At 39.1% G+C, this 27,203-nt stretch overlaps 1 protein-coding gene across 2 annotated transcripts in view; it reads right to left on the bottom strand.

The window, feature by feature from the left end:
• The window catches only part of CNTNAP4 (contactin associated protein family member 4), a 272,200-nt gene extending 248,692 nt beyond the window's left edge, over positions 1–23,508 (bottom strand). For both annotated transcript variants that reach the window (XM_065925058.1, XM_065925059.1), the window contains exon 1: positions 23,094–23,508. In XM_065925058.1, coding sequence (XP_065781130.1) covers positions 23,094–23,178 — 85 coding nt within the window. In that variant the 5' untranslated portion in view covers positions 23,179–23,508. The remainder of the gene's footprint in view (positions 1–23,093) is intronic.
• Positions 23,509–27,203: the final 3,695 nt, after the last annotated feature.

Here is a 27,203-nt window from a genome sequence, read left to right as displayed (position 1 = left end):
TTGAATGTTTACAAACACATATTATTTGCAAATACCACTTTTTAAATTGCTAATTTTATCTTAGATATGTGTACTACGTCTTGAATTAGATATCCTACCATGAGTTACTTTTGGCCTCAAAAGACAACTTCTTTAAAAAAATCTTTAAATACTTGTCATTTGACTTTAGTACTTAATTAGCTTAAACATGAGCCAATTCCTTAGAATAAATCTCTCTATATGCACACAACTTATTGGTTCTGTTTCTCTGGAGAAACCTGAAAGTGGAGGGAAAAATCAGCTTAAAATGATCCTTGCAGCTTAAAAGGATGATGAAGGTATTACAAGTGGTCATGATGTGTCATGTTGCTTTTTAAGACTATCATGCTTAAAAACTGATGATTCCCATAATAAAAGACAAAACTCAAGAGTCTCATTCAAAATATGTCTCTTTTTAATGCTAATTTTTGTAGTTTTCTACTCCCCTTTCTCTGAAATTGGAAAGGATGGTGTATAGTTTTTATTTTGTTTTCATGTGAATAAGTTATCATTTTCACATAAATTCCTACAAAATGCTGTTGAGTTGACCAGTATTTGTTACCTGTTCCCACCATCATCACTCCAATATAAAAGACATCCTCTCCTTGACCCATCACTCAGATATACTTCCCTAACATGTCATTGCATCTAATCTACCAGAAAGTGACCTTGTATGTAGCAACTAAGGCATTAATAGGATGAAGTGATCCATGCTGCTGTACCAAGGATATCTTAACTGGAGCCCTCTAGAGAAAAATGCTAATAATAATAATAGTTACCTATATTGCATACAACGTCTTAGTCTTGTTAAATCCTTACAACAACCTTGTAAGGAAGATATTATCTCCATTTTCTAGATTGGGAACTGAAGGTCAGAGAATGTAAATTTCTTGCTGAAGACTTTAGACTTTTTTCTTCTCCTATTCAACATCTTTAATGACTGCATTATGCTACCAGCACTTTGGCCTTGGGGGTACAAAATGAAGCAGGTCAAAGGCTACCAGAGTTTTGGCAAGACAATGCACTGGTCATAGCAAACACCCTCTTCAAACAACATAAGAGAAGACTCTACACATGGACATCACCAGATGGTCAATACCAAAATCAGATTGATTATATTCTTTGCAGTCAAAGATGGAGTTCCATATAGTCAGCAGAAAAAAGACCAGGAGCTGACCGTGCCTCAGATAATAAATTCCTTATTGCCAAATTCAGATTTAAATTGAACAAAGTAGGGAAAACCATTATACCATTCAGGTATGACCTAAATCAAGTCCCATACAATTACACAGTGGAGGTGACAACTAGATTCAAAGGATTAGATTTGATAGAGTGCCTGAAGAACCTATGGATGGAGGTTCGTGACATTGTACAGGAGGCAAGGATCAAGACCATCCCCAAGAAAAAGAAATGAAAAAACACAAAATGGTTGTCCGAGAAGGCCTTACAAATAGCTGAGAAAAGAAAAGACGCAAAAGGCAAAGGAGAAAAGGAAAGATATTCCTATTTGAATGCAGAGTTCCAAAGAATAGCCAGGAGAGATAAGAAAGCCTTCCTCAGCGATCAATGCAAAGAAATAGAGGAAAACAACAGAATGGGAAAGACTAGAGATCTCTTCAAGAAAATTAGAGATTCCAAGGGAATATTTCATGCAAAGATGGGTTCGATAAAGGACAGAAATGGTATGGACCTAACAGAAGCAGAAGATATTAAGAAGAGGTGGCAAGAATACACAGAAGAACTGTACAAAAAAGATCTTCATGATCCAGACAACCATGATGGTGTGATCACTCAACTAGAGCCAGACATCCTGGAGTGTGAAGTCAAATGGGCCTTAGGAGGCATCACTATGAGCAAAGCTGGTGGAGGTAATAAAATTCCAATTGATCTATTTCAAATCCTGAAAGATGATGCTGTGAAAGTGCTGCATTCAATATGCCAACAAATTTGGAAAACAGCAGTGGCCACAGGACTGGAAAAGGTCAGTTTACATTTCAATTCCAAAGAAAGGCAATGCCAAAGAATGCTCAAACTACCACACAATTGCACTCATCTCACACGCTAGTGAAGTAATACTCAAAATTCTCCAAGCCAGGCTTCAACAGTACGTGAACAGTGCACTTCCAGATGTTTCAGTTGGTTTTAGAAAAGGCAGAGGAACCAGAGATCAAATTGCCAACATTCGTTGGATCATAGAAAAAGCAAGAGAGTGCCAGAAAAGCATCTACTTCTGCTTTATTGACTATGCCAAAGCCTTGGACTGTGTGGATCACAATAAACTGTGGAAAATTCTTAAAGAGATGGGAATACCAGACCACCTTACCTGCCTCCTAAGAAACCTGCATGCAGATCAAGAAGCAAGTTAGAACTGGACATGGTACAACAGACTGGCTTCAAATAGGGAAAGGAGTATGTCAAGGCTATATATTGTCACCCTGCTTATTTAACTTATATGCAGAGTACATCATGCAAAATGCCAGGCTGGATGAAGCACAAGTTGGAATCAAGATTGCCGGGAGAGATATCAATAACCTCAGATATGCAGATGACACCACCCTTATGGCAGAAAGTGAAGAGGAACTAAAGGGGCTCTTTAAAGAGGAGTGTGAAAAAGCTGGCTTAAAGCTCAACATTCAAAACACGAAAATCATGGCATTTGGTCCCATCACTTCATGGCAAATAGTTGGGGAAACAATGAAAACAGTGACAGACTTAATTTTCTTGGGCTCTAAAATCACTGCAGATGTGACTGTGGCCATGAAATTAAAAGACGCTTGCTCCTTGGAAGGAAAGCTATGATCAACCTAGACAGCTTATTAAAATGCTGAGACATTACTTTGCTGACAAAGGTCCATCTAGTCAAAGCTATCTTGTATGCATGTGAGAGTTGGACCATAAAGAAAGCTGAATGTTGAAGAACTGATACTTTTGAACTGTGGTGTTGAAGAAGACACTTAAGAGTCCTTTAGACTGCAAGAAGATCAAAGTAGTCAATCCTAAAGGAAATCAGTCCTAAATATTCATTGGAAGGACTGACACTGAAGTTCCAATACTTTGGCCACGTGATGCAAAGAACTGACTCTTTAGAAAAGATCCTGATACTGGGGAAGATTGAAGGCAGGAGGAGAAGGGGACGACAGAGGATGAGATGGCTGAATGGCATTACCAAGCCGATGGACATGAGTTTGAGCAAGCCCTGAAAGTTGGTGATCGACAGAGAGGCATGGCGTGCTGCAGACCATGGGGTTGCAAAGAGTGGGACACGACTGAGCATCTGAACTGAACTGAACCAGGGGAATCCCCAGAGACCCAGTGGTTAGGACTCCCCACTCTCACTGACAAGAGGCCTGGGTTCTATCCCTGGTCAGGGAATCCACAAGCCACACAGAGTGGCCAAAAAACAAAACAAAATAAACTCTACCAGGTTCTAGAGAACACAATCAGGAGTCACAATCAGGAAAGAGGAATCAGTGTAGTACAAACTGCACTTGGATATTTCAGCTCTACCTATTCCTCCCCAGTCTATAACCAGTATTAAAAAGCCCACCAGGCACACTTCCTTTGCTGAGAAAACCCAAGGGTCTGCATATCCAAAAATGACCCCACTGATGCAAATGTGATCCTGCAGATGGTTTACAAGACAGCTGGCCAATATCCTTGCAGACAAAAGGGCCCTTGGAGAGCAAATGGCTACAACCACCACATTACCTCCAGGATGTGGTCGCTACACTTACTAGTTTTCTGCCTTGATTTCAGATTCTAATGGATTTCGCCACTTGGTCGGATGCTAGAACTGAGGCTCTGGCTGCCTCCCAGCACTGCCTCCCGGCCCACCCCCACACACATTTGAATGGGGTGATCTAAACCATCTGATCACCATGCAGGATACTGGGAGTGTTCATTCCAAATTCATTTCAACTCTACTTGCCCCCATCCCATCAACCCTTCTTCATATGAAACCTCCAGGACTATTACATTTTAATGATTACATCTTGGTTAAACTAGACTATTACATTTTGATTAAACTAGCAGTTCTATTCAGGTTCATCACTCTGTGCCACTGCTGAGACCGTCAGCTCGGAATGGCCTCTATACAAAGAGCCATTAGCTGACCTCCATGGGCTTGAGTGTCCTCCTTGTCCTCCTGGTGCTCTGTGAAGACTCTTGCACAGTAATTAACACATTGAAATTCTGTGTTCACACGTTTATTGTCCCCATCTAAACGCTCAGCCCCACAGCATCATGGAAAAGGCTCCACCTTTCTGGCTGTGACAGGAAAACAAAAGGAAAGGATTGGGTGCAGAGATGCTGACGAAGGAAGAACTAGCAATTTGTGACTGCTCAAACATATCGGTGAAGGCAGCAGAGAAATCAGAGTGTCTTGTAGGGTTTCTGACGACGGGTTATCAGAAAAGCTAATGAATCTCATCTAAAGAGGAGGGGACAGAAGATCAGACACCATCTCTGGCTTCTAGGTTAGAATCTGACGTATCAGGTCTTGGGTAGTGTGAATAATATTTTAAAAGAAATATTTAAAGCAGAAATTTTTATATGTTGCAAATGCCAAACAAAATAAGAAATGGCAAGTCATTTGGAGTCTGGGTAAAGCGATCTGAAAACAGCATGCTGGAAGCTTACATATAACCATTAGCAGAGTGAAGTATTGTGTATCATCTGCCTATCTATCTACCTATTTCTCATAAATTTCCTGGCTTCTTTTTGTTTAGTAAATGTTGAAAATTTTAAGGGACAAAAACCAATTATTTCATAGCCTGAGAATATGGATTTCAATTAACATGGAGGAAGCTGAAGTGATAGACTGAAATCAAGAATTCCCTGTTTCCATTGTAAAATAACTCAAAATACATGCATCTGAAGGAACAGGTCCTGTTTTATTTTTTTAAGTGCAGCATAATAAAATATATTACTGTGATTGAGTAAAAATAAATATACATAATCATCTTTTATTATAATTCATTCAATACCTGAAGTTCTTTGCAAAGTAGAGCATTAATAAGGATAGGGCACATTCCTATCTAATAGAATTTTTATGTTTGCTGGTTTTAAGCAACGTTTAAATTAAATAACAGTGTATTACAAATGCTAAAATGTAAATCATTAATCTAAATAGCTGTTAAATACCAGTTGCTGATTCTGTTGTACTCGAAATTCTGATGTTCAAACACTAGAATTAAAAAAAAAAAAGTTTTTCTTCTATTTTTCATAAATCCTCTGAGTTCACTTATAAATTAGAAAAGGTTATCTCTTTACAATTTTGTTGAGTAAAAACCTTCTGGGTTTTCTTCATAGCTAGATATGTCCAGGGCATATTTTCAAAAATGTAAGAATTGCCACTGGAAAACAACTATAAGCCTCCAGTGTTTCCTACCACAGACTCAAATCTCACAAGACTGCGTGTCCCTGCAAAACACCCGGGAGAATCAAAACTCTCCAGAGGGGTAATTACCTCAGCTCTTCTCACTGCTCATGGTATCAAAGATGGTCAATAATTTAATAGTGTCCACCTATGGTTTCCAAAGTATAGCAAAGAAGTGCATTTTAAATGATGAGGCATTTTCAAAAATGGTACAGTTAATACCATTTCTATCTTCTCTCTCTCTTCCATTTTGAGAGCAGAGTCTATACATTGTTATATACCTGTTTTCTAGCACATAGTTTGACACCAACGGCACTTGGTAAATGTTTGTTCAATTAAATTAAAAAGCACTTTGTAAAATTTTAATCAACTTTTGCTTTTCTATTTTGCCTAGGTCCTCTTTTTACACGTCAAGTGATAGATACCTCAACCCAGACTGTATCTGTCCCAAAATCTTAAATAACCCAACTAGAGGAATTCAACATTTTAGTATTGAATCTCAACTTTCTAAGCCATCTGGGTGGGGTGGGGGTAAATATCTGAGTGGAAGATAGGAAAACATCATAGTTAGCAGTGATGGGGAAGAATAGTACAAGAAACCTTCAATTCAGGATATATTCCTGTTACTGCCAAAAATAAGAGATGTCATTAAAATGTAACAACATGCGACGCCAGAAAGTACTCTGTATGAGCCTTATTTCAGAAAGGTTTTACTTAATATATCCCCATGGCACAGATCTTTATAAAATATCACATTGTACATAACACACACTAGCTCAAAAAATTTAAATATGATCCTTTGTAAACAGGGTGCAGAAGAGAATGAAAAAAAAAACAAACATAAATGAATCAAGATTCCTTATTTGCAAAGAAAGCAGCTACATACAAAAAGTTTATTACACTTTTTGGAATATAAACACAGTTATAATGAGCAAAAACAAAAATCACTAACTGGAATTGACCACTCCTTGCTGTCATGTGTTGATATATTTACATCCACTCAATCTCACTGTTCTGTCAGTCTCACATGTTCACAAGGGACAAGTCTGTCTCCACTGTCAATATCTCAGCGTTTTATAGCTCTTATTCTCACAGGAACTAATTCACCCGCTAACTATCTGATTCTGTGTTCCCAGGATAGACTCCATTCTCCTTCCCTCATCATTCCTCTCTTCATATTGCCAAGAGTTTAACTTTACAAAATGTAGATCGAATCAATGTCACCCACAAGTGTACATATAACACTTCTAATAATGTGATCCCCTAGAGAATACTGAGGTCTCTGCTTTATGTAAAAGACTCGTCACCTGGGATGCTTCATGACTATTTCATTAGTTTTATCTGCTGTCGGTCCTCACTTTCAGCCAGTCCTTCTGGACTGCTTGAGGTGCATCCCAATGCTCCATGCTTTGTGAGGCTCTTTCTAACTGAAATGTGCTTCCCCCGCTTCCCCCTTCAGGCTCTTCTATTTGTTCAAGAAATAGCTTTCTCTGATGCTCTGCCTATAGCCAGTCCAAATGCCTTGTATTCCTCTCTCTCATCATGCCTATCACACACTACTGTGCTTTTCTACAGAACTAGCAAGTGGCAATGCTGACTGTCAGCTCATCATGGGCTGGTTAAGAGTCAGGCAAAACAGCAAGTGAGCACACTTCTTGCAACAGAACCATCCATCCTGTGAGTGCCCTGAACAGTACTGTACATTTTCTTGTAAGATAATCAAAACCTAAGGCATAAAATGTGGTTTCAAAAGCTTTATAAAACCAGGGGTCAAAATTTCCATTCTCAATTGTCAGCAAGATGTTACTGATTCTGACCATTGTAACATTTCAAAACCATTGATGCTGAAGACATGTGTAATGATAGGTAGCACACTGTAGAGGCACACTAAATATTCATTGAGTAAATAGGCGAATAAGGTGAGCAGAGTAAGGCAAAACCCCAAGAAGCCTCAACAATTATAAGAGTGAGGAATGCTTTAATAGACTGAATGAACAATCACCCAACCCAGTGAAAAGCAATTGTTTGTATGCAACCCAGCACATCCAGGCAATGCAAATGTTATTTTTTTGTGTGTGTGCAAATGTTATTTCACTAAGAATTTTTATAGTATTCTTGGCCAGTATTTCTTTCTTAGGTATAATTCTCTAAATCATCAGTGCCGACCGAAAAACAGCTAGAGTCCCAAAGAGTGCAATTATGGAGTTCATTTAACATGGAACATGTTCACCCAGTGTAATTTAAGGAGATAAATTTCCAAACTCACTGTCAGTAAAAAATATAATAACTCATCTTTTATCAACTCCAGTAATATTACTGGTCATATATTGATTTTTAATGGAAATTAGAGGAAACACACTAAGTTACCAAATAAATCATAATGGCATTACATCAGAAATCTAGATTGACGTGAAATATGTATCGTAGCCTGCCTTTCATCTGAATTACTTTAAGGTATGTCCTCCTGTCTTCCACAAAAGGTTTTGGGTCCCTGAGTGGCAGGCATTTATGATTTTACCTCACTTGCCTGACTAGAACAAAAACTCAGGTGTAATTTTAGAGGCTGAGGAGATGAATGGATAATTTCTTTGCCTATTCTATTTGCCCTCCAAACTACGGTAACTTCAGGTTAACAGGATATTTGTTTTACTGGGCATCACACAGGAAGTTCCCCTGAAATGGCAACTGGCAGACAGATAGGGACTTAGTCTGTTTACATCTTTTAGAAGAATGTAAGACATAAGAAATTGTTGCTGAACATAAAGAATAAAAACTGATCACAACTTTCAGTTCCAACCACTCTGCTAAAAAAACTACATTCAGTTCCAGACATCATAAAGGTTGTATCTTTTAATTTATAAAACAACAACATAGCACATTCAAGAAGACGCAATAGATGTCATTTCTTGGATTAGCCCATTTGCTTGTGGTATTTCACCTGGTGTTTGCCTGGCAGATGAAATGTGTGATTGAATACATTTATTTTCAACAATATCCAAACAGTTCCAAGCATATAGCCGTAACACTATGAAGATACATTTTGTGAAAGGTTGCCTTAAGTGCAGAGTCACATAAGTCCACCCAAAAAGTGGATTGTACAGATTAAGAAGAAACTCATTTTAGAACCAATTAATTAATGCCCTAGAAAATCATTTTCCCTTAATATTTTTTACTTGTGCGGTTGGGAAGATGGAGAACTGGAAAGCATTCAAGACGGTTATATCTAGAACCAGAGAGCTCATCAATAATGATATTGTTTACATCAAAGATAATATTAAAATGATGATCTCATTGCTTTGTTCAATAGAGTAAAAATTTTAAGGTGTAGTGTAGTGCTTGAGCAAAGAAGGACCTTTTAAAGAGAGCTGGGCTAGATAAATAGGGGTCAACACTCAAAGAAAGAGTGAGACACAAAGTGTCCTAAATGTCTCCGATATTCTTTTTCAGAAAGAGACTGGGATCAATGAACACCATTCAAACACATATCAGCTTTTTCACAGAATCATATCCACTCTGGGAAACAGAGTTCTCATTCAAAATCATAAATCTGAAGCTCTTCTTGTTCACTGTGGTCTTCATTTTTAAATATAGGTTGCTTTTGCTGATTAAGGAGGGAATGAAAGTATGGAGGAGTCTTAATGTTTCTTGAGATGTTGAAATTTTCTCAAAAAGATGGAAGAAGTTATAGATTTTTTTAAAAGAAAGACAAAACTCAAAGATGCCAGAGGAAAATCAAAATCAGTACCAAGTGAGGCGTGAGACGGCAGTTAAGAGGTTCTTCCCATAAACAGAGACTTGTGCCTTCTGGAGGAGATACCGGGCTCATGGCAACATCTGAAGACCTGCACTCACAGCAGCCCGTCAGAGGCCAGGGGCACCAAGCTCCCGAGAGGGACACACGGAGAGGTGGCTGGTGATGCTGCGCAAGGCTGTAGAGACGACACAGCTGTGTGTGTAACTGACAAGACCAACTGATGAGCGAGCAGGTTTCCTGGAGGGTGACTGATGTGCTTCTGCGATCTGTCAAGTGTGGCATCTCTACCCACCACCTCTGATTCATGTCTGAACAAACGATACTGCTGGAAGAGACACAGAACCATCTTTAAGTGTTATAAATTCCTGAGCAGGGAAGAGAAGGATGTAAGACAGCTACTGTTTTAAATTTCGCCTTCCAAAATACATTTAGAGTTTTGCTAAAGTAGGACAAACACATTGAGAAAACTTCATGACATTGACCTATGTAAATGGATTAAGGTACTTAGAGAACCACAAGCATCTTAAAGATAGCCATATACCACTAGAAGTGGACACTGATAGAGTAAGAAAATTTAAAAATCAATGAACAACCAATTGGTTCTTAATGTTTAAATAACAGCACACCCACTTGATAAGTTATGAACCATTTAAAAAGACAAAGAATATTCCACCACAAGAGAAAATGCACTGGAGAGGATAGGAAAACATGCAAAGGAGAAAACACTGGTGTGAACAGATGCTCCGTTAAGATTGACTGCAACAATGTATGGCAAACATCTGCCCCAGTTTTGGAAAGGAGGAGGGCATCCTACAAACTTTAAATTAGACAAATTTTAAATTGAATTTAAAGAAGTTATTAGGATGATGATTGTTCATTTGTTTTACTTGTGTTTTGTTTGTCTGTTTTTTGGCTCGACGCAGAAGACGTCCCAGGGAAAAAAAGGAAGAATCCATGTCCTCTGGGTTTTACACATTAGAAGCAGAAAAGTGCCTGAGGAAACGCACTGCAAAATCAGCTTTGAGGAAGGGGACCTGAGAAACACAGGGAGCAAATCACAACACAACTGGAGCTCAGTAACATAAAGGAGAAAAGAATTTGGAGGGGGATAAAATAATATTTCTGATAACTGCTGTGTGAGGGTAGGTGATAAATGGAGAGGTGATTTTAATAAAGGGCAGTAAATTACCATCTTATCTATGTCTAAGATCTGCTGAAAGGAGTATTTAGAATGGAATCATGCACGTGGGAAGGGAATGACTTGCTTCAAAGATCCAAGACTGTTGCTATATTTTGGGAAGGCGCTTTTTTTTTTTAAAGACTATGATGTAATCCTGTACTGGTTATCAGCAAGTCTCAGGCAGAGGCAGTGAGAAAGCATGAGGCTTGGATGGAAGGAAGGAGACAATGGTCAGGAGAGGCAGCTTCTGTGACAACCAGCCGTGGGAGCCAGGGGCTGAGTGCACTGCATGTGGTCCCAGCAATGCCACTGAGGAGGGCTCAATTGGAAGACAACTTAAAAAAAAAACTACAGGATGACTTCACTCACTTGATGGGTTTCAACAGGTCAGAGCAATATATCTCTCAGATACCAAAAGAAGATTCACTTTTATTTCAACTGCTTGCAGAAAGTGCAAGTGAAGTCGCTCAGTCGTGTTCGACTCTTTGCCACCCCATGGACTGTAGCCCACCAGGCTCCTCTATCCACAGGCTTTTCCATGCAAGAGTACTGGTGTGGGTTGCCCTTTAAACACTTATTATGGACTGAATTCTGTCCCTCCCCTAAAAATGCATACCCTGAAGCCTGAACCCCCCATGTGACTGTATTTGGAGGCAGGGCCTTTCAGGAGGTACTTCAGGTTAAATGAGATCACGAGGGTGGGATCCTAATGGGATAGGACTGGTGGTCTTACAAGAAGAGGAGAGACACACCAGAGCTCTCTCGCACTCTCTTTCTGAACGATCACAGAAGGAAGGCCATGTGAGGACATAGGAAAAGGTGGCCACCTACAAGCCCAGAAACGAGCTGTCACGAGGCACCAACCCAGCTGGCACCTTGATCTTTCATTTCCACCGCGAGAGCTTGGAGAATATAAATTTCTGTTGTTGGAGCCGGTGTCTTGTTATGACAACCCTAGCAAACTAATACAGCACCCTGAGGGAAGGAGCCGAGTTTTGCCAGCAGAGTGTGAGGCTGGAAAACATTACTAAAGCTGTGGAAAGATCTCTTGGACAAGACACCAAACGATTACACGACAAAGAACAAGAACTGGAACGGGTGACAGAAGAGCTGTGGCACGTCAGCCTCCAGCAGTTTACCCAGCAGACAGGGACCAAAGGCACCGTTTTGCTCACGGAGCCCACTGAAGCGGAGGCCCCACGTGCAGACAGAAACAGAGGCACCATTCCAGTCCGGGTCTCTGAAGTGACCTGGTTCCTCTCAGCAGCTCCCCAGTAGTCTGTGTGTATTCTCCAGAATCCTATCTTGTCTGGTTTTAACCCTGAAGGCATACATATATGACATTACCTATCTTCAGGGGAGAGGCCCAGGAAAGGTACCAAGAACTCTGAAAATTCCTTCGTTGATTGGTGCCAGTGATGAACAATGAGGATCTAATTCACAGGCCACCACATCTTTTTCCTGTCCTAGGTTGTATACTACTTGGAGACATACCCTCTTTACTGATTCTAAAGGACAAAGAAACTGTGTTTTCACACATCCACAGTGCTGACATTTTTGTCCAGCAATAGTATTGCAATATCTTCATTTTTATTTGTAGCATTTTGAGAGCATTAGGAAAGTATTATACTGTGTGCATATGTAAATAAAACCGTGACTGAAGAGAAAACAAAATCTCAGATCGCCTCAATCGGGTAGCACTGCCATCCTGCAGAAAGGGTCTGGTTTTCCTTACTGATTTCCACTGTTCAAGCCCCTTAGAACTTGTTTCTGGAACCACTGACTCAAAGAAGGAATTTAAACAGAATGGATAGGTCCTTGGGTATCAGAGAGCAAGGGTAGGGGGTTGTTGATGTAATTCAGAGGAGAAAATTTACACTTATATTTTCACTGGGTAATGTTTTATACTTTACTCCAACTAGTAAGGAAGAGCTTGTTGATAAAATGCAAGTGACAGAATCCTTGGAAGACACCAGCACATTACCTTATGACTTATCACACCAGGGAGGGGACCCTGAGAACAGACAAGTGTGAGTTCTAATACTCAAAAGAGGTGATTTCAAAGGCTCATGGAGAAGATGAGTGTATTCCATTTCAAAGAGCAATCGATCTGGCATCATTAAAGTTGGGTTCAAGCCCCAGCTCTATCCTTTCTTACTCAGTGACTTTGGAAATACCTCCTAAATTTCATTTCTTAGTTTGTCTAATAGTGATAATATTTGCCTCCCAGGCCTGTGAGGTACACTCCACCATCGTGGAGTCCACAGGGCCCAATGCAAAAGGAATATTTGTCAATATTAATGATAATCTATGTCAACATGTGTGGAAAGCTATGAATTACAAATGAAAGTCCCAAATGTATACCACGACGGGGAAGAAACATGCGAGTAATCTTTAAAAAGTGACAATGTTTTACAAGAAAAAAAATTTTTAATATGTGAAATTAAAAGAAGAAAACACAAGTTCAGAACCCGTTCATCCTTGTCAAAATAAAGGCAATGAAAAACGGTTTGTATATATTTATAGGCAAAAGAAAAGCAAAGAAACTACAGGTATGTCTTTATTAATAAAAGTTAATGATAAAAAGAGAAAATTGATTTTATTTTTCTTCTACCTTCCATAAAGGAGAAAAATCTTCAAATGAGAAAACACAAAATAAAGGAATTGAAGTGTAGGATAAATAAAGGAGTTGAACATTTCTTCCCGAAATGTGGCAAGAACTCTGCAATACGACTTTCCAAATTGAAGGTGATGACCTGGGAGTTGCTACAGAGATGAAGGGGTAACATGATGGCCTGGAAAGGGGAAGACGTTGATACAATTTTATACTTATGATGTATTTTTTGTTCGCCTGTCCACTGAACATTCTCAATCAAAACTGATCGACAGAATGGCCTATCAGATGACATTTGCCAAAGGAAGCAGAGAGAGAGAGAGAGAGAAAGAGAGAGAGAGATGTATTTTCTTTAAAAAAAAAATCAGATTTGATACTCTATGATCAGGAATAGGTGAATGAACAGTCACGTTTCTACTGAATTTCTGTTAGGAGGATGGAGAGAGGTGAGGTGATTTGATCATGGAAGACTCCACAGAGGAAGGAGGTGAGGCTAGGTTTCAGTGGACGTTTTCCAGGAGGATTTAGAGAAGTGATTGAAGGCAACCCGGCAAAGGGAACAGTAGCTGGAAAGACCAGGTCACAGAGGCTAGAGCAGTGGTCCCCAGCCTTTCTGTCACCAAGGACCAGTTTCACGGGAGACAATTTTTCCACAGACTGGGGTTGGGGTATATGGTTTCGGGATGATTCAAGCACATTGACTATGTGCTTTATTCCTATTACGACATCAGCTCCACCTCAAAGCATCAGGCATAAATCCCAGAGGCTGGAGACCCCTAGGCTGGAGGACCCTTGGGCCGGGGGGGGGGCAGGACTGGGAGGGAGAGAAAGCAGTCGAGACAGACAAAAGGGGAAAGATGAGCAGATTCAGAGGAGGAAGGTATTTGTTTGCTACCCTAATAAGTTGGAACAACTGAAAACACCCAACAATGAAATACAGCTATGAGACAAGACTTGGTTTCTTTTCTGATAAGAGCCTTAAAACACTGACTGAAAACATCAATGCATTTTTATGGCAGACATACCTAAAAATAGGATATATGCGTGAGTATTTAAAAATACCGCATGAGTCACGGGAAGTAGTGAGGGAGGAAGGGGACAGCCGCCTTGCCAGTCCTGTCGGCCAGATCAGCCCTGGCAATCGTAACGACGGCAGATGCCATAGCCAGAGCCCCTCACACCCAGCAAAGTGAGCAAAGAGGCTCGATTCTGCTAACTGAGAACAAGCAGGCCAGCTGGCCTCTTCTCCAGAGACGGTCTCAGTGATTAATGGTACTGCATACACTCTTTTCATGCTGAACTATTTAATGTTGTAATTTATATATACATACACACACATACATGTATATATAAAGCAAGGGAGAGAGAGACAGAAAGAGAAGGCAAGGTTGCTAAGACATGAACACGATCGTTTACAAGGCCACACCAGCGGATGACTCAGTTTTATGCATCAAGCATAGCAAATTATTGTGATCATAACTTTATTCTTAGTACCCGAAATTCTACGTCATATTTTTGGTAGCTTCCTTTTTCCATTTCTATAGCGGACATTTGACTATGAACTATTTTATTTTATCATATTCCACTCTGTGATTTGATCCTATAGGTTGCTATGAAGTTAAGAAAACATGTTATCTATAGTGTTTGCTCTTTGCTTTCTTATATCAGAGTTTTCTCCAAACTTTCTCTCTTCTTGTGTGTTTTAGGAAGGACTACACAGTGGCACTCGTGGTAAAGAACCCGCCTGCCAATGAAGGAAACAAAAGATGTGGGTTTGACCCCTGGGTCAGGAAAAGCCCCTGGAGGAGGACATGGCAACCCACTCTAGTGGAGATTCCCATGGACAGAGGAGCGTGGCAGGCTACTGTCCAAAGGGTTGCAAAGAGTTGGACACAACTGAAGCGACTTAGCACACATACATCTTATGATACTTAAGTAGTTGTATTATGACATTTTAGAGGCGCATAACGTTTTCTTAAGAGAATTACAATACAGGCTCCATGTTTAAAGTATAACAGTTCAAACATCATACACACAATAAACAAAAGAGCCTAATTGAGCAGCTTTATAACCTTGCACAAAATTCCCTCACCATCACTTTAGATAGAATTGCTTTTATTTTAGCAATGCTCTTTTAATTAAGTCCTAAACATCTAAAACATGGCAAATGTAAATATGTATTATAAATCCTTAACTATGAGGATCACTAAGCATTCATGCAGCTTTCTGCCTTGGAGATAAGATTCTTTTTGTTTAAAGTCAGCGAAAATTGAAAGATAAAAGTGAATGATGTGAAAAATGCAAAGTTTGTTTAGAATGCCCTGTTTACCACATTGTCTTTAAGAGTTAAATTATGTTTCAATTTATCTAGTGATTTTTAAGTCAAAATCTCTCCTGCCATTTTCTGTCTTCATTGCCATATTCATAAAGACTGGCACCCTGAGACTGATTGGAAGTTAAGTACTGGAAACCTTAAGGTCTTCATGGCATTTCCTAGAAAATAAAGCACTTTGGGGTCACAGAAGGGTAACATTGTCCCTCTGCCTGGGATGAGTTTAAAATGGACACAAAAAGACCTCCTGCTATTTTTTTAATCCCACAAACTGTTTTTAAACTATATGGGAGACTATTCTGTGTGGGAGCAATAAAATAAAAATCTTATTATATATCCCAACAATAGTTAATTGAAAATGTGCCACCTAGGGGAAGGTTTTCCATTTCTCTGTCAACATGGCCTGTTTCCCAATCCCCACCTACAAGACCTTCCAACATCGGTGTGCACGCACGTGCACACACACAGTTTCATCTCAGCAATTAATTTCTCTCACAGACCATTTTGCATTTAGCTTCTTCCTTCTGTTTATCTACTGATGAACGTATCTTAAAAGACAAACACATAACACTATCTTTCAAAACCAAACACTAGTAGTCCAGAGATAAGTTGAACTTTCCTAAATTTTCTCAAAACTCTCTCCTTGGGTTCTGAAACACAAAGGTAACTGGTTCACATTAACAGGAAGATGTGGGGCTCTTGCCGTGGGCCGCAGGGCCAATCGTCTGCTCCGACCAACCAATTACTAATTTCAAGGCCTGCAACCAATTCCTAGGAGAGTTTATCCATGCCCTTCAACGGACATTCCAAAACTACCTCTCTATAGGTTATAACTTTAGAGTTAAGTCTGAAGTAAATGAAATTACAGGTTGTAGTTTGTCTTAAAACTATACGGTAAATGTAATTTAGGGAAGCAGTTGAATTTATATATTCACATGCTGTTTCTAAACTAGTATCAACCTGTGGCCTCATTTGTAAGTACCATAATTGCCAGTGAGGGGGAAAAGAATAGGTTACAGAAACAAATATGTCTTTTACAATTCAGAAGCATATAACATCTTAATCTAGAGCACTGTCAAGTAATAAGAGGTACTTAATAAAAAAAAATGTAATTAGAGCTGTAGGCCAACTGATACATATTACACCCTTTTTTCCCTTTGTGATTTAAAAATCTTAGAGGTAAATTTCTTCACTGCTCTATGAAATACTTATGGCATAAAAAATTTTATAGTTACTAATTTTAAACTACTTAAAATGTCAAATGTTTTCAGGCTTCACTCACTTTTCCAATTATTACACTGGAATGACTCATTAACTGTAACATAAACAGGCTCATTTTTACCTCCTGTTATGCTATTTCTCCGATTTTATGACCAGAATACACTTTTCCGTGAACCATGACAAAAATGCACTGGAAGAAAAAAAAATGAAGCACATACTCTTCCTCTTCCAAATGCCAACTTAACTCCGAAGAACTGAGTAATGACAATTTGTAATGCATTTTGCTTGTGAATTCTTTACTATTAAGTAATAACTGTAGTTTCTGGTACCATGTATGTGAATGCCCAAAACAACATTCTAGCAAAAACTTAATCCTTTGAAAGTCAACTGGCAAGCAAAAATACCTCCACTTGTGCAATAGTATATCTGATAATGGTGTTTACCAACACAGAGTCACAGAAATTCCAGGGTGATCAGCACCGTGGAAGGTATAAATTCTCAGATAGTAAACAGCAAATGATAGTTCTAGAAGTCAAATAAATAAACACATGGATTCATAATACATGCCTAATTGAAGCACACAACCAGACAACAACAGCCTTAGAACTCACTGAAGAAATCTAAATGTTGAAAATCTCAGACATCAGTTTCCCTCCAAAACTAACTAAAAAGATAATCCAATGTCAATGACATCTTGGTTATTTAGACATGAATTTAGGCCAAGATTTCTGAATTAATAAAAATGAAAAAATAATTAAGCTAAAAGCAAGAATGGAAACACCAGGCCGCTGAAAAAAATCTAAATCTGTATTCTTTAATATTAATATTTCACCAGAAACATTCACCTACCAACCTGAATACACATATCTGAGATTTAAGTAACAATGTTGGATAAATTCTTATTTTTTGTACTGTTTTCAGGAGAGAGGTCATTATGGAAACTTAAAAGTCACAATGGAGGGAAGGAAAAGACTTTTTTTAAAGGACAGAGAAGGACTTCTTAAGTAACCTGACTAATCAGTCATATGATTCATAAGTTGACAACATTAAGGCCCTAATATGACTTATCTAAGGTAAAAGGGATTTGGATTCTAAATATAGTATCAGATTGTGAAAAAGAGGTGTTTGCAAAGCAAGACTGATACTCTATTGCAAAAAAAGTTCAGAATCATGTAATATGACTGTCATTATCCCTTTTTATCTATTTACCATGAAGAGTCACGATTGCACCCATCACTCTTGTCAATGTCCAGAGTAAGTCTCATTAAGGAAGTTCTATGAGACTCCTAGGCTGACATGATCTGGAAATTGGTCTTTTGATAAGACAGAAATCTTCACTAGCATTGGACCATTATAAACAGTTTTATGAAAAATAAATTAACATATAGCCATTTATTTTGGGAAAAATGCTACAATGAAATTTCAAGGAAAATAATTTTTTAAATACAATATTCTCTATTATTTTTTAATTCAAACTTCTAAAAGACACCACACTAAACAGTATGAGGTAAATAAAATGAGGCCACTCATCAGTATTTGAAAAGAAAAATTAAATACAATTCCAAATAGATAAGGCATTCATATAAAAATTAATTATCTTGGCATGAGTAGGTGAAAGGCACCTGCTTAATTATTATAAATTCTCAGTGGGCAGTGCTTAAATGAAACTCTACTTTTCAATTATAGAAAGCTTGCCAATTTCATAATTTTTAGGAAGCTACTGTAAAAATCATAAGGACAAGAACCCTCTTCCCCTAAGATGATTTACTTCATACAATCAGTGATTTCAAATGCAAGTTCCTGATAATTATGGAGTGGAATATTTTATACTCATGAAAGTATAAAATAACAATAGAATTTTCATTCAAAATATCTAAGATGAAATTACTTACACACTTTATTGAGTGTCTTATACTAATGGGATTACTTGAGATTGAAAGTGACTCTTTAGCAGCCAAAACTGCTGAAACTTTGCAAATAGTTATAAATAATTCATACCCATGGAAATAACAAGATTTCTGAAGAATAAAGTATTTAAAAAGACATATGTCAAGAAGATGCTAATGAAGCCCTTTTCTGTTATGTGTGTGCTGAGTTGCTCAGTAGTGCCAAGTCTGCGATGTCATGGACTGTAGCCCGCCAGGCTCCTCTGTCCATGTGATTCTCCAGGGAAGAATACTGGAGTGGGTTGCCATGCCCTCCTCCAGGGGATCTTCCCAACCCAGGGATAGAACCCAGGTCTCCTGCACTGCAGGCGGATTCTTCACTCTGACTGAGCCACCAGGGAAGCCCTTTTCTGTTATAGCTCCTGGCAATTGTATCATTACATTCCACACTTTAATTCTTCAGGAATGTATTTGTATGTTAAATAATTAAGACTACATTTTAATTTTATCATGGCAGTATGTAATTGACCCACTATCCAGGTCACATCACTATATTGTATTGTGTATTCTTTAAATCAAAGGTCAAAGGTCAGTGAACTTTTTCTATAAAGAGCTAGAGAATAGACAATATTATGCAGGTTTTTATATGACAAGAGGGAAATCAATTTTAAAATAATTTTATTGATAAAATTTTAAATATAATGATAATTAAGTATAAATTTTTGCCAGACAGGTCTACTAATGAGAACAACTAAAATTTGAATATGATTCTCTTATGCCACAAATAATCCTTCAGTTAATTTTTTTTCAAATATTTAAAAATGTAAAAACCCACTCTTAATTCACAAAATATGACACAAAACAGGCAGTGGGCAAGACTTGGCCCATGGGCTGTATTTGACCAACCTCTGAACTAAGTATTACATTATCTTACAAGTGATACTACACAGTCCTATTGTTTTCAAGGTAAATTAATTCAATCTTGATACAGAGATTGGCTTCCATAAAGAATTGTTTATATATGATATAGATTCTGAAATTAATTTTAGAAGATATGAAAAGTGCTTAGGGTAAGCACTAGGTATCATATGGAAGTCATGTGTTCGATCACCTATTGGCTATGAGCTGTATTATCTCCACAGCTGGAGGCTGCTCTACTCAGCCTGCAGTCAGGGAGGGGGAATGCACCAAATTGATGAAAGCAAATAGAGTACTGCTGTTAGAAAAGTGAGTCAAAGTTCAGGCTCACCCTTATATCCTGAGGCCAGCTATATATGTATTGCCTCATATAATTCTATTTTATCAGTACTTTACTGTTGTTGTAGTCTGGTTATTTTTTGCTATGAAAAAGAATTTGGGTGAAGGAAAAGAAGGAAGCTTCTAAAAAAAAGTACAAGGCTGAATTTGAGCAATTTGAGAATCTGACCAGTAGCAATTAGGTGATGTCCCAGAGCCCCCAGGAGTGATCATCTACTTGCGTCATTATCTTCATCTATTGTTAATTTTAACATACTCTTTAGTGCTTCTTTCAGGGTAGATATCAGATACAGCCTTTATTCCAAATAGTGAAAAGAAAGAACACAGCAAGAACTTAACTTCTAATTATGTCATTCATAAGCTGCTTGGTAAGCATTAAAATTCTCAGTGTATCTGAAGCCAGAGAGCTTCCATCACCTGATGTGCAGGAGTGAAAAGCAAAACTCTTAACTTGCCTTACGACTAACACCTGTTCTTCTACCACATCGACCCCTCCCTCAACAATGTCTTAATGCTCAGAGGAAAACAGGGTTCATGAGAGCAATTTAAAAACAGATGACGCCCTTCTCAGTGCATGTGTCTTAGTAGCAAGTGAGGAAACCAGTAACAGCCTGTGTAACTTATCAAAGCGCAAGCCCTTCTAGAAGAGCCTGTCTCTAAACTTTCATGGAAGGAGCCATTCAATACAATAACAAACACCTTGACCAGATCAAGGAGGAAAGACCTGGGGCTGGTTCAACACTTCTGAAACATCAAGCACGGTGACAGTAGGCAAAGAAGGTGGTCGGTTCAACATATTTCATCTTCAGTTAGAAGAGGAGTAGCAAGCCACCAAAGATGTGGAAGCACGTGGGTCCATCTTTATATAAACATATGTTCACACACTCACAAATTCATACACATGAACATGAATATCTGTGAGTGTTTGCACAGAATCCTTCTAATGTAAAGTCACCCTGTTGATTAATTACATCAACTAACATTCAAAGTAAAGTTGCCTCAACCCTGAGCTGTCCCTGGTGTAGACAGTCTTGTCCTGTGCAAACGTTCACACTGGCAACCTTAGGCAGTCTTGCACCGATGCAGTGGACAGCAGACTTGCTTACTGGGGAATCAGCTGTTCAATGTCTTTGTATTCACCTAAGAGACTGACCTTTAATTTTCTTTATTTCCATTCAGTTCTCTCTGAATTTAATATTGGTGTTCAAGATTGATTCATGTTTTAACATAAAAGTCTTGTCCAAAAGAATTATTGGAGTTATAATACTTTAAAAATAGTCATGCTGGCATGCTGGTTGATGGTCACCTATCCATACACTGAATTTCAACCTTTCTGGTAAACATATAGACTTGTTCCTCCAAAAAAGATACAACATATGAAGCACCATGACTTGGTAACATATAGACCTTGCTTCCTTCACACACCAAAATACCAAATGAAATTGGGAAAGGAATTTTTCTTTTATATCTACTGCAACAAATTGTATTATCAATGTGATAGTAACAAGAAATTGCTAACTGCATCTTTATCTGAAGTCATTTTAACTGTATTTATGATACTTCAAGAACAGCCAACTCTCAAAATATATTGGTAACCAAGAATTCCAAATTTAATATTTAAATGCCCCTAAGAATTTAAGAACCTATAGGTTCTTTAAGTTTATCGAATGTGTAAAAAAGACTTCCTGAAAAATAAGCCCAACCAGAGGTAAGCACCCACAAACATTCTGCTCTCCTCAGATCTTCTCAGCAGCTCATCTTTCCTTTGAAGAAGATGCATCACAAAGAAAGCTACTGGATGTCGACCTGCCTTTTATTGGACTTCAAGAAAGCAAACAAATGTAAGCAAGTAGCCCAATCAGTTACATTAATTGATTATAAACTCAAACAGGCAGTGTATTGGAAAGACAAGATTGCTTCTAGGCCAGACTTCAGCTCTGCTTTTCTTAAGGGAAGAACACTTCAAATGATGTGCTTTCCATTGTAAGAGTGACCTCTAGTGCTTCCTTTTTTACTGAACTTCAGTAGTTGGACAATGTATTACTTATACCTTTTCTACAAAACTTTGTGTGTGTGCAAGTGGGTCTGTGTTATTATTGTCTGTTGCAAATGCTACTTTTACAGCATCCCCAGATTTTGACTAGGTGAAAACATGCACATTTTATTGACTCATGGCATTCTTACACCCACAAATGAAAACAGAGGCTGAAACACAGTGCAGCGTCCGAGTGAAGTTCTCTTCCTTCAGAGTGATAGATACACCATACCATTAAATGAGTTAATAGTGACTGGAAGCATGAAATCACAGTGGCCATTCCATGTAAATGAGTATTTGGTCATTTCTAGTGTTCTTCCCACATCAGAGTGCTTCAGTGCACTCAAGGGATGTGCCTAAGCAAATGTCTGGTTACTGGCTTATTTGTGTCCCCAAACCTAAAGCTGGTTGAACAATAGCGACACAAACTCTTGAACAGGCCTGACCAGCAGATAAGCTTTTCCTCTGAAGTACAAGAAAGAAAAAGTCGTATTTGCTGAGCTTGTTGATTATTCATCAAGAAGGGGGCAATTCTCCCATTTAGAAATTTTAGGCCAAATATAACTTTTAAAACTTCTCTTCTCTTTAATAAAAATACTGGTTGGAGAGATCTCTACCAAATTATTTTGGATGATACCTACATTAGAAATAAGGTCTTAAATAAATCCTCCCTCATATCATTAACTCAGAATCAGAATATTCAATCACAAATTTATGAAGCTAAAAATTCAAGGATAGTACTTCTGAAAAATCACCTGAATGTATTTTCTTTAAGCAAAATGCAGGGCTCAGGTGCTCTCTTTCAGCAATGCTGAAGTCTCATTCTTGTACACTGAGGACACAACCCTAAGTATCAAGGCTCACCTCTACCAATTCTGCCCCTGAATTCTGCAGTACATTTCAGTTATTATCCTGGCATCATTTTAAAGACGCAGCCGGCTATTGGTCTGCCAAATCGCAAACTTCAGAAATCTAAGCTAATGCAGCATCATGTAAAGTCTGCCAGTTGTCTTCCTGCTACACATAATTCCAGTAAAATTCAGTAAATCTAAAAAAGGGCAGAAATGAAGAAAGAAACATTCACAGGCTATTCCCTGGTTCAGATGCTAATTTAATGCTTTACTAGAACTTGAGCTTTCTCAATGAATACACAAATACCAGAGGATAAGATTCTGTTCACAGACCAAAAAAAAAAAAAAAAAAAACAAGAAATGATACTTGGCTTATTCTGACCGGACCCAAGGGAATGACATGTGTAAACCCAGTCATATTCGCAAGATTTTTTAAATGATGCTTCCTTTATAGCAGCACGCTTTGCAGCAGTCCAAGTTGCAAATAATAATCATAAAAAAAAAAGAACAGAATTAAAGTTTTGCAGAGAGGCCCCCTGCAAGTTTTAAATCATGTATGTATACTTACAGGAATTCCCAGCTAAAACCCTGTTCCAATTTGGAGTAGACAGCAGAAGTAGCGTCTTGAGGACAGCTCCGGTGACAGACCCCATGTTCACATTGACTGGGCTCCCCCTGAAGATCTTGAGCGGCTCTCCGCCCGCTCCAGTGCAGTTCTCAGTCCCTCGCCCAGCTCCGTCTGGGTCTTCAGCACCTCCGGGTCGCTCAGCCTCCCTCCTCCTCTCTCTCTCTGAACAGCACCCCTCTCTCTCACTCACTCACACACACACGCGCGCGCGCGCACACACACACACACACACACACACACACACCACGGCCCTGACCGCTCACTGCAAAGCCCCCAGCATCTTTTCTAACAAGCATCCACACTGCCGAGGCCACGCCCACCCCTCGCAGCCGTGGTCCCAGAATTGGCAGCCGCGTCCCTCCTCCGAATTCGCAGCGGCGCCCGGAGCTCCGCTGCGCGCTGCGCCGCCGGTGAAAGCTGGACCTGGAGGCGCGGCCTGCTGCTCCCGGGCCTCCTCGGGGCTCCCTCCCCGTCTCTTCTAGTCTTCAATAATCCTTAACCCTTTCCTCCCCTCTGGAGATGTCAGTGGGGGGCGGGGCGGGGCGGTGGAGCCTCCTGATTTTCTGGAGGTCTCGCCTTCAGCAAAGCCAGTCAACGTACTGAGCTAATTCCTGATTATGCGGGAGTGCATCCAGGTAAAATTGCGTTTTGTTTCAAAACAAAAGCATAAAATGAGACAGAAGTAACTAAGCAGCATTGCTAAATTGTAGCTAAAACTGTCCTTGGGGAAAATACTTGCTGTTGTTTTTCCTCTGTTTATATAAAATTCTCCTCTTCAGCTATGGTGCCAGCATTTTTATTATGGAATTGCTCACAAGGAAACAGTCATTCCTGTTTGGCACATATTTTAAATCATCTAGTAATAGTCTACAAGAAATTAACATTTCTTATTTTAGTGCATCAGGAGTACAAATCCACAAACTGAATGCTTTGGCTAGATCTATTTTGATGAATGCATCAGGCTATGAATACACAGTGGCATGCTACAATCAAATTCTTTAATAACAATTCCCTAAAGGCCCCAAAATAAAATTGAGGAGATACTGAAGAAAAGGAACCCCCTTCCCAAACACACACATACACACACAACACACTTATACCAAACCTCCTAAACAATATAAAGATGTTATCAAATGGTCTAGAGGACAGAGGAGTAAAGCTGAATTCACGGATCACCAACTACAGAAAAATTATTCTTCTAATGGCTGATCCACGGATACTGCCAGTTCTTGAACAGAATATTAAAATATTTAAATAATGAAGTTAATATCACATAATAAGTGTATTGCATGGGTCACAGAAGGATAAATAATCTCTTTAAAATAAATGTCAAGATATTTAACTTAGAATGTGCTAAATTTTATCAGAATGGGAATCCTGAGGTTCTCAAGCACATCTTGGTGATAAATTAGAAGAAACACAAACATTCAGCAGCAGCAACCTTGCTATGAAATAAATGAAATAAGGGGGAAATGAGAGAAGTCATCTCCGGTATAACCATAAGAGATAGCTCTTGCCTGCAAACAAAGCAGAACAGCTGTTTTTAATGTTTCTATTTTGCAGATAAGAAAACAAGAACAGGTATTTAAATGATTTGAGGAGATCATAGAGTTAGTAAGAGAAGCACTGAGGACTGGGTTTTGTTTTTCTGACCCTGGTTCTCCTGCTCTCCTTCGAGGACTTGCTGCCCCTCACATAAGAGTATAACTCCTTCCTGAACTCTGCCAGTGCCGTGAAAACCTGAAGTCTGTTAAAACAAAACAAACAAAAAAAAAAAAACAGCAGTGGAGAAGAAAGGTCATTGCTTAAGTGTTTACTCTGTATTTCTAGACCAATACCCCTGGTTTTGTTATTTTCAAACATAGCATGTTAAGCCAAAGCAGATATAAGTGGATTATATCTGTTAAGTAATTATCAAAGGGATTAAATATTGTTGAACATATATGCCACTTATTATCTAATTAAATTATTATAGCAATCTTTGAGGGGAATATCATTGTGCCCATTGCTCAGACAAACAGACTGAGCCTCAGTGAAGTTCAGCAGTCTGTCCAAAGTGCCGCAGAGAGTAGGCTCAGCATTCTGGTCCACGAAGCTCTAAAATTATTTCCTTCAATGACGCCACACAGGTGAACGGGTCTCAGGCTCTCCAGAAGAGAAAAGTTGTCTTTCTACTAAAACTTTATACTTAATTATTCCCATAAAATAAATTAGAGAATACATTTTCAAAGGATCACTACACATATCAAACATTAAAAATAACCGGACATTTCCTGGCAATAAGTTCTTAAAGACAAAGTGTAAATTTTCATGGCAGCCATTAAAGATGGATTTTTCCGTATCAATGGGCTATGGTAATAGAATGACTTGGAGGCTGGCACTGAATAAAACACCCAGGCATTTTAAGCCACTGCACCACCAGACCCTGCCTGATGGCCTCAGAGGGGAGAGAGCCACAATGACCACAGACGCAGTGGAGAGAGTTCAGACATTATAAACCAAGAAGCCCAGATACGAATTCAGCTTTCACTGTGGTTCTGATCACACTTCGAGCTCCTTTTTTAAAAAGATAGGAGAATAATGGCTCAGAGTCATTCTGACATAATTTGTGACAACCCCCCACTGAGTGCCTAGCTCTTGGTGGGTCCGTGATCACCCACTGGCCTTAGCTGTCTGCTGACTGTTCAGAGTAGTGGTTTGAGCAGGCAGTGTTGGAGTCTGGTAGCCCAGCTTCAAGCCTGCCCTTGAGCAAGCTGGTACCGTTCCTCATTCTCAGTCTCCTCATCTGTGAACCAAGGGTAAGTAGAGTATCAACCTCATGGCTGAGACAATGGTTCTGAAGTAAAAGCCCCTGAGAGTCAGACAATCAATATTGTTCCTGTAATCACTATATTATTACAGCTCTCTTTGCACAGATGATAAATCTGATGAGGAGAGGATTATGGCTTGCTAGAGGGACATGACTCATTGGTGGCAGAAAAGGGCTGTTCACCAGAACCTACTGATTTGTGCTTTTTTTTCTTCTCCATCCCTTCCAGAGTGGTGCTTAATGTCAGGAGGGAAAAAAAAAAAAAAAAGCCAATGAGTCTGAATGGGAAAAAATCAGAAAAGTGCAGAGACCTAATTTCGCACATTACTGTACTGCTGATTCAGACATCACAAATCATTTCTCCCCGTGTATACATTTGTGGTTATATTTTCCACTGATTAAGATAAAAACAACTGCTGGTGCTTCAGGTTTGGCGTATGCATATTATGGGCCAGACCCTGCCTGGGAAAGCATTATAAATCAAACTAAAGTGTTGTGTGTGTGTTAGAATTTGTCAAGTAAGGCTTTCAATTTCCTTTTGGTTCAATTGGTCAGAGAACTGTGTGTCCCACCCTAGTGTGCACAGAGGCTCCTGGACTGTACCTCAAATTGAAAAAAGGATCATCAGGTCAGAGAGGAACAAAGTCACATCAAAAGAGCAGAAGGAGATTAAGATGGAACTCTTTCATGCCCCTTATTCATGTGAACTCTGTTACCTGGTGCCTGAACCTCTTACCTGGTTTTTGGATTTCTTACAAAGGCAGTTGGTTTGTGGGTGTCTCCCTTCGGGGAGGAGAGGCTGGGCTTCCTGTTCTGCAATTTTGTTGATTTGACTACTCAAAATTGATTCTTTTTGTGATTCATGAGAAATGTGTTATGGTCATCTGAATGACCAAATGTATTTTTCTTATATTCGTTTGGTCTTCTTCCTTGGTTCCTGGCTCAAGAGCTCCCCAAACTCCTAGAATCTCTTGTGTTGACAGTTTTAAAGATGTCTTGTGATATGTGAATGAGGTGACTTCTAAGGATGGGGAGTGGAGTTTGAATCAAGCATGCCTCCATAGTTAGAGCTTCCATAAACCCCCAAAAGGACAGCTGTCAGAGCTTCTAGGCTGGTGAACACGTGGAGAGTGGACGTGCTCCTGGTAGGGGCATGGATGCTCCACGCCCCTCCCCTTACATTGCTCTATGTATCTCTTCCATCTGATTGTTCCTGAGTTAAATCCTGCTATAGTAAACCG

This window comes from Muntiacus reevesi, chromosome 2 (genome assembly GCF_963930625.1).
Source record: "Muntiacus reevesi chromosome 2, mMunRee1.1, whole genome shotgun sequence".
NCBI lineage: Eukaryota > Metazoa > Chordata > Mammalia > Artiodactyla > Cervidae > Muntiacus > Muntiacus reevesi.
The sequence above is the reverse complement of the archived record's forward strand: the minus strand, read 5'-3'. Positions and strand labels throughout refer to the sequence as shown.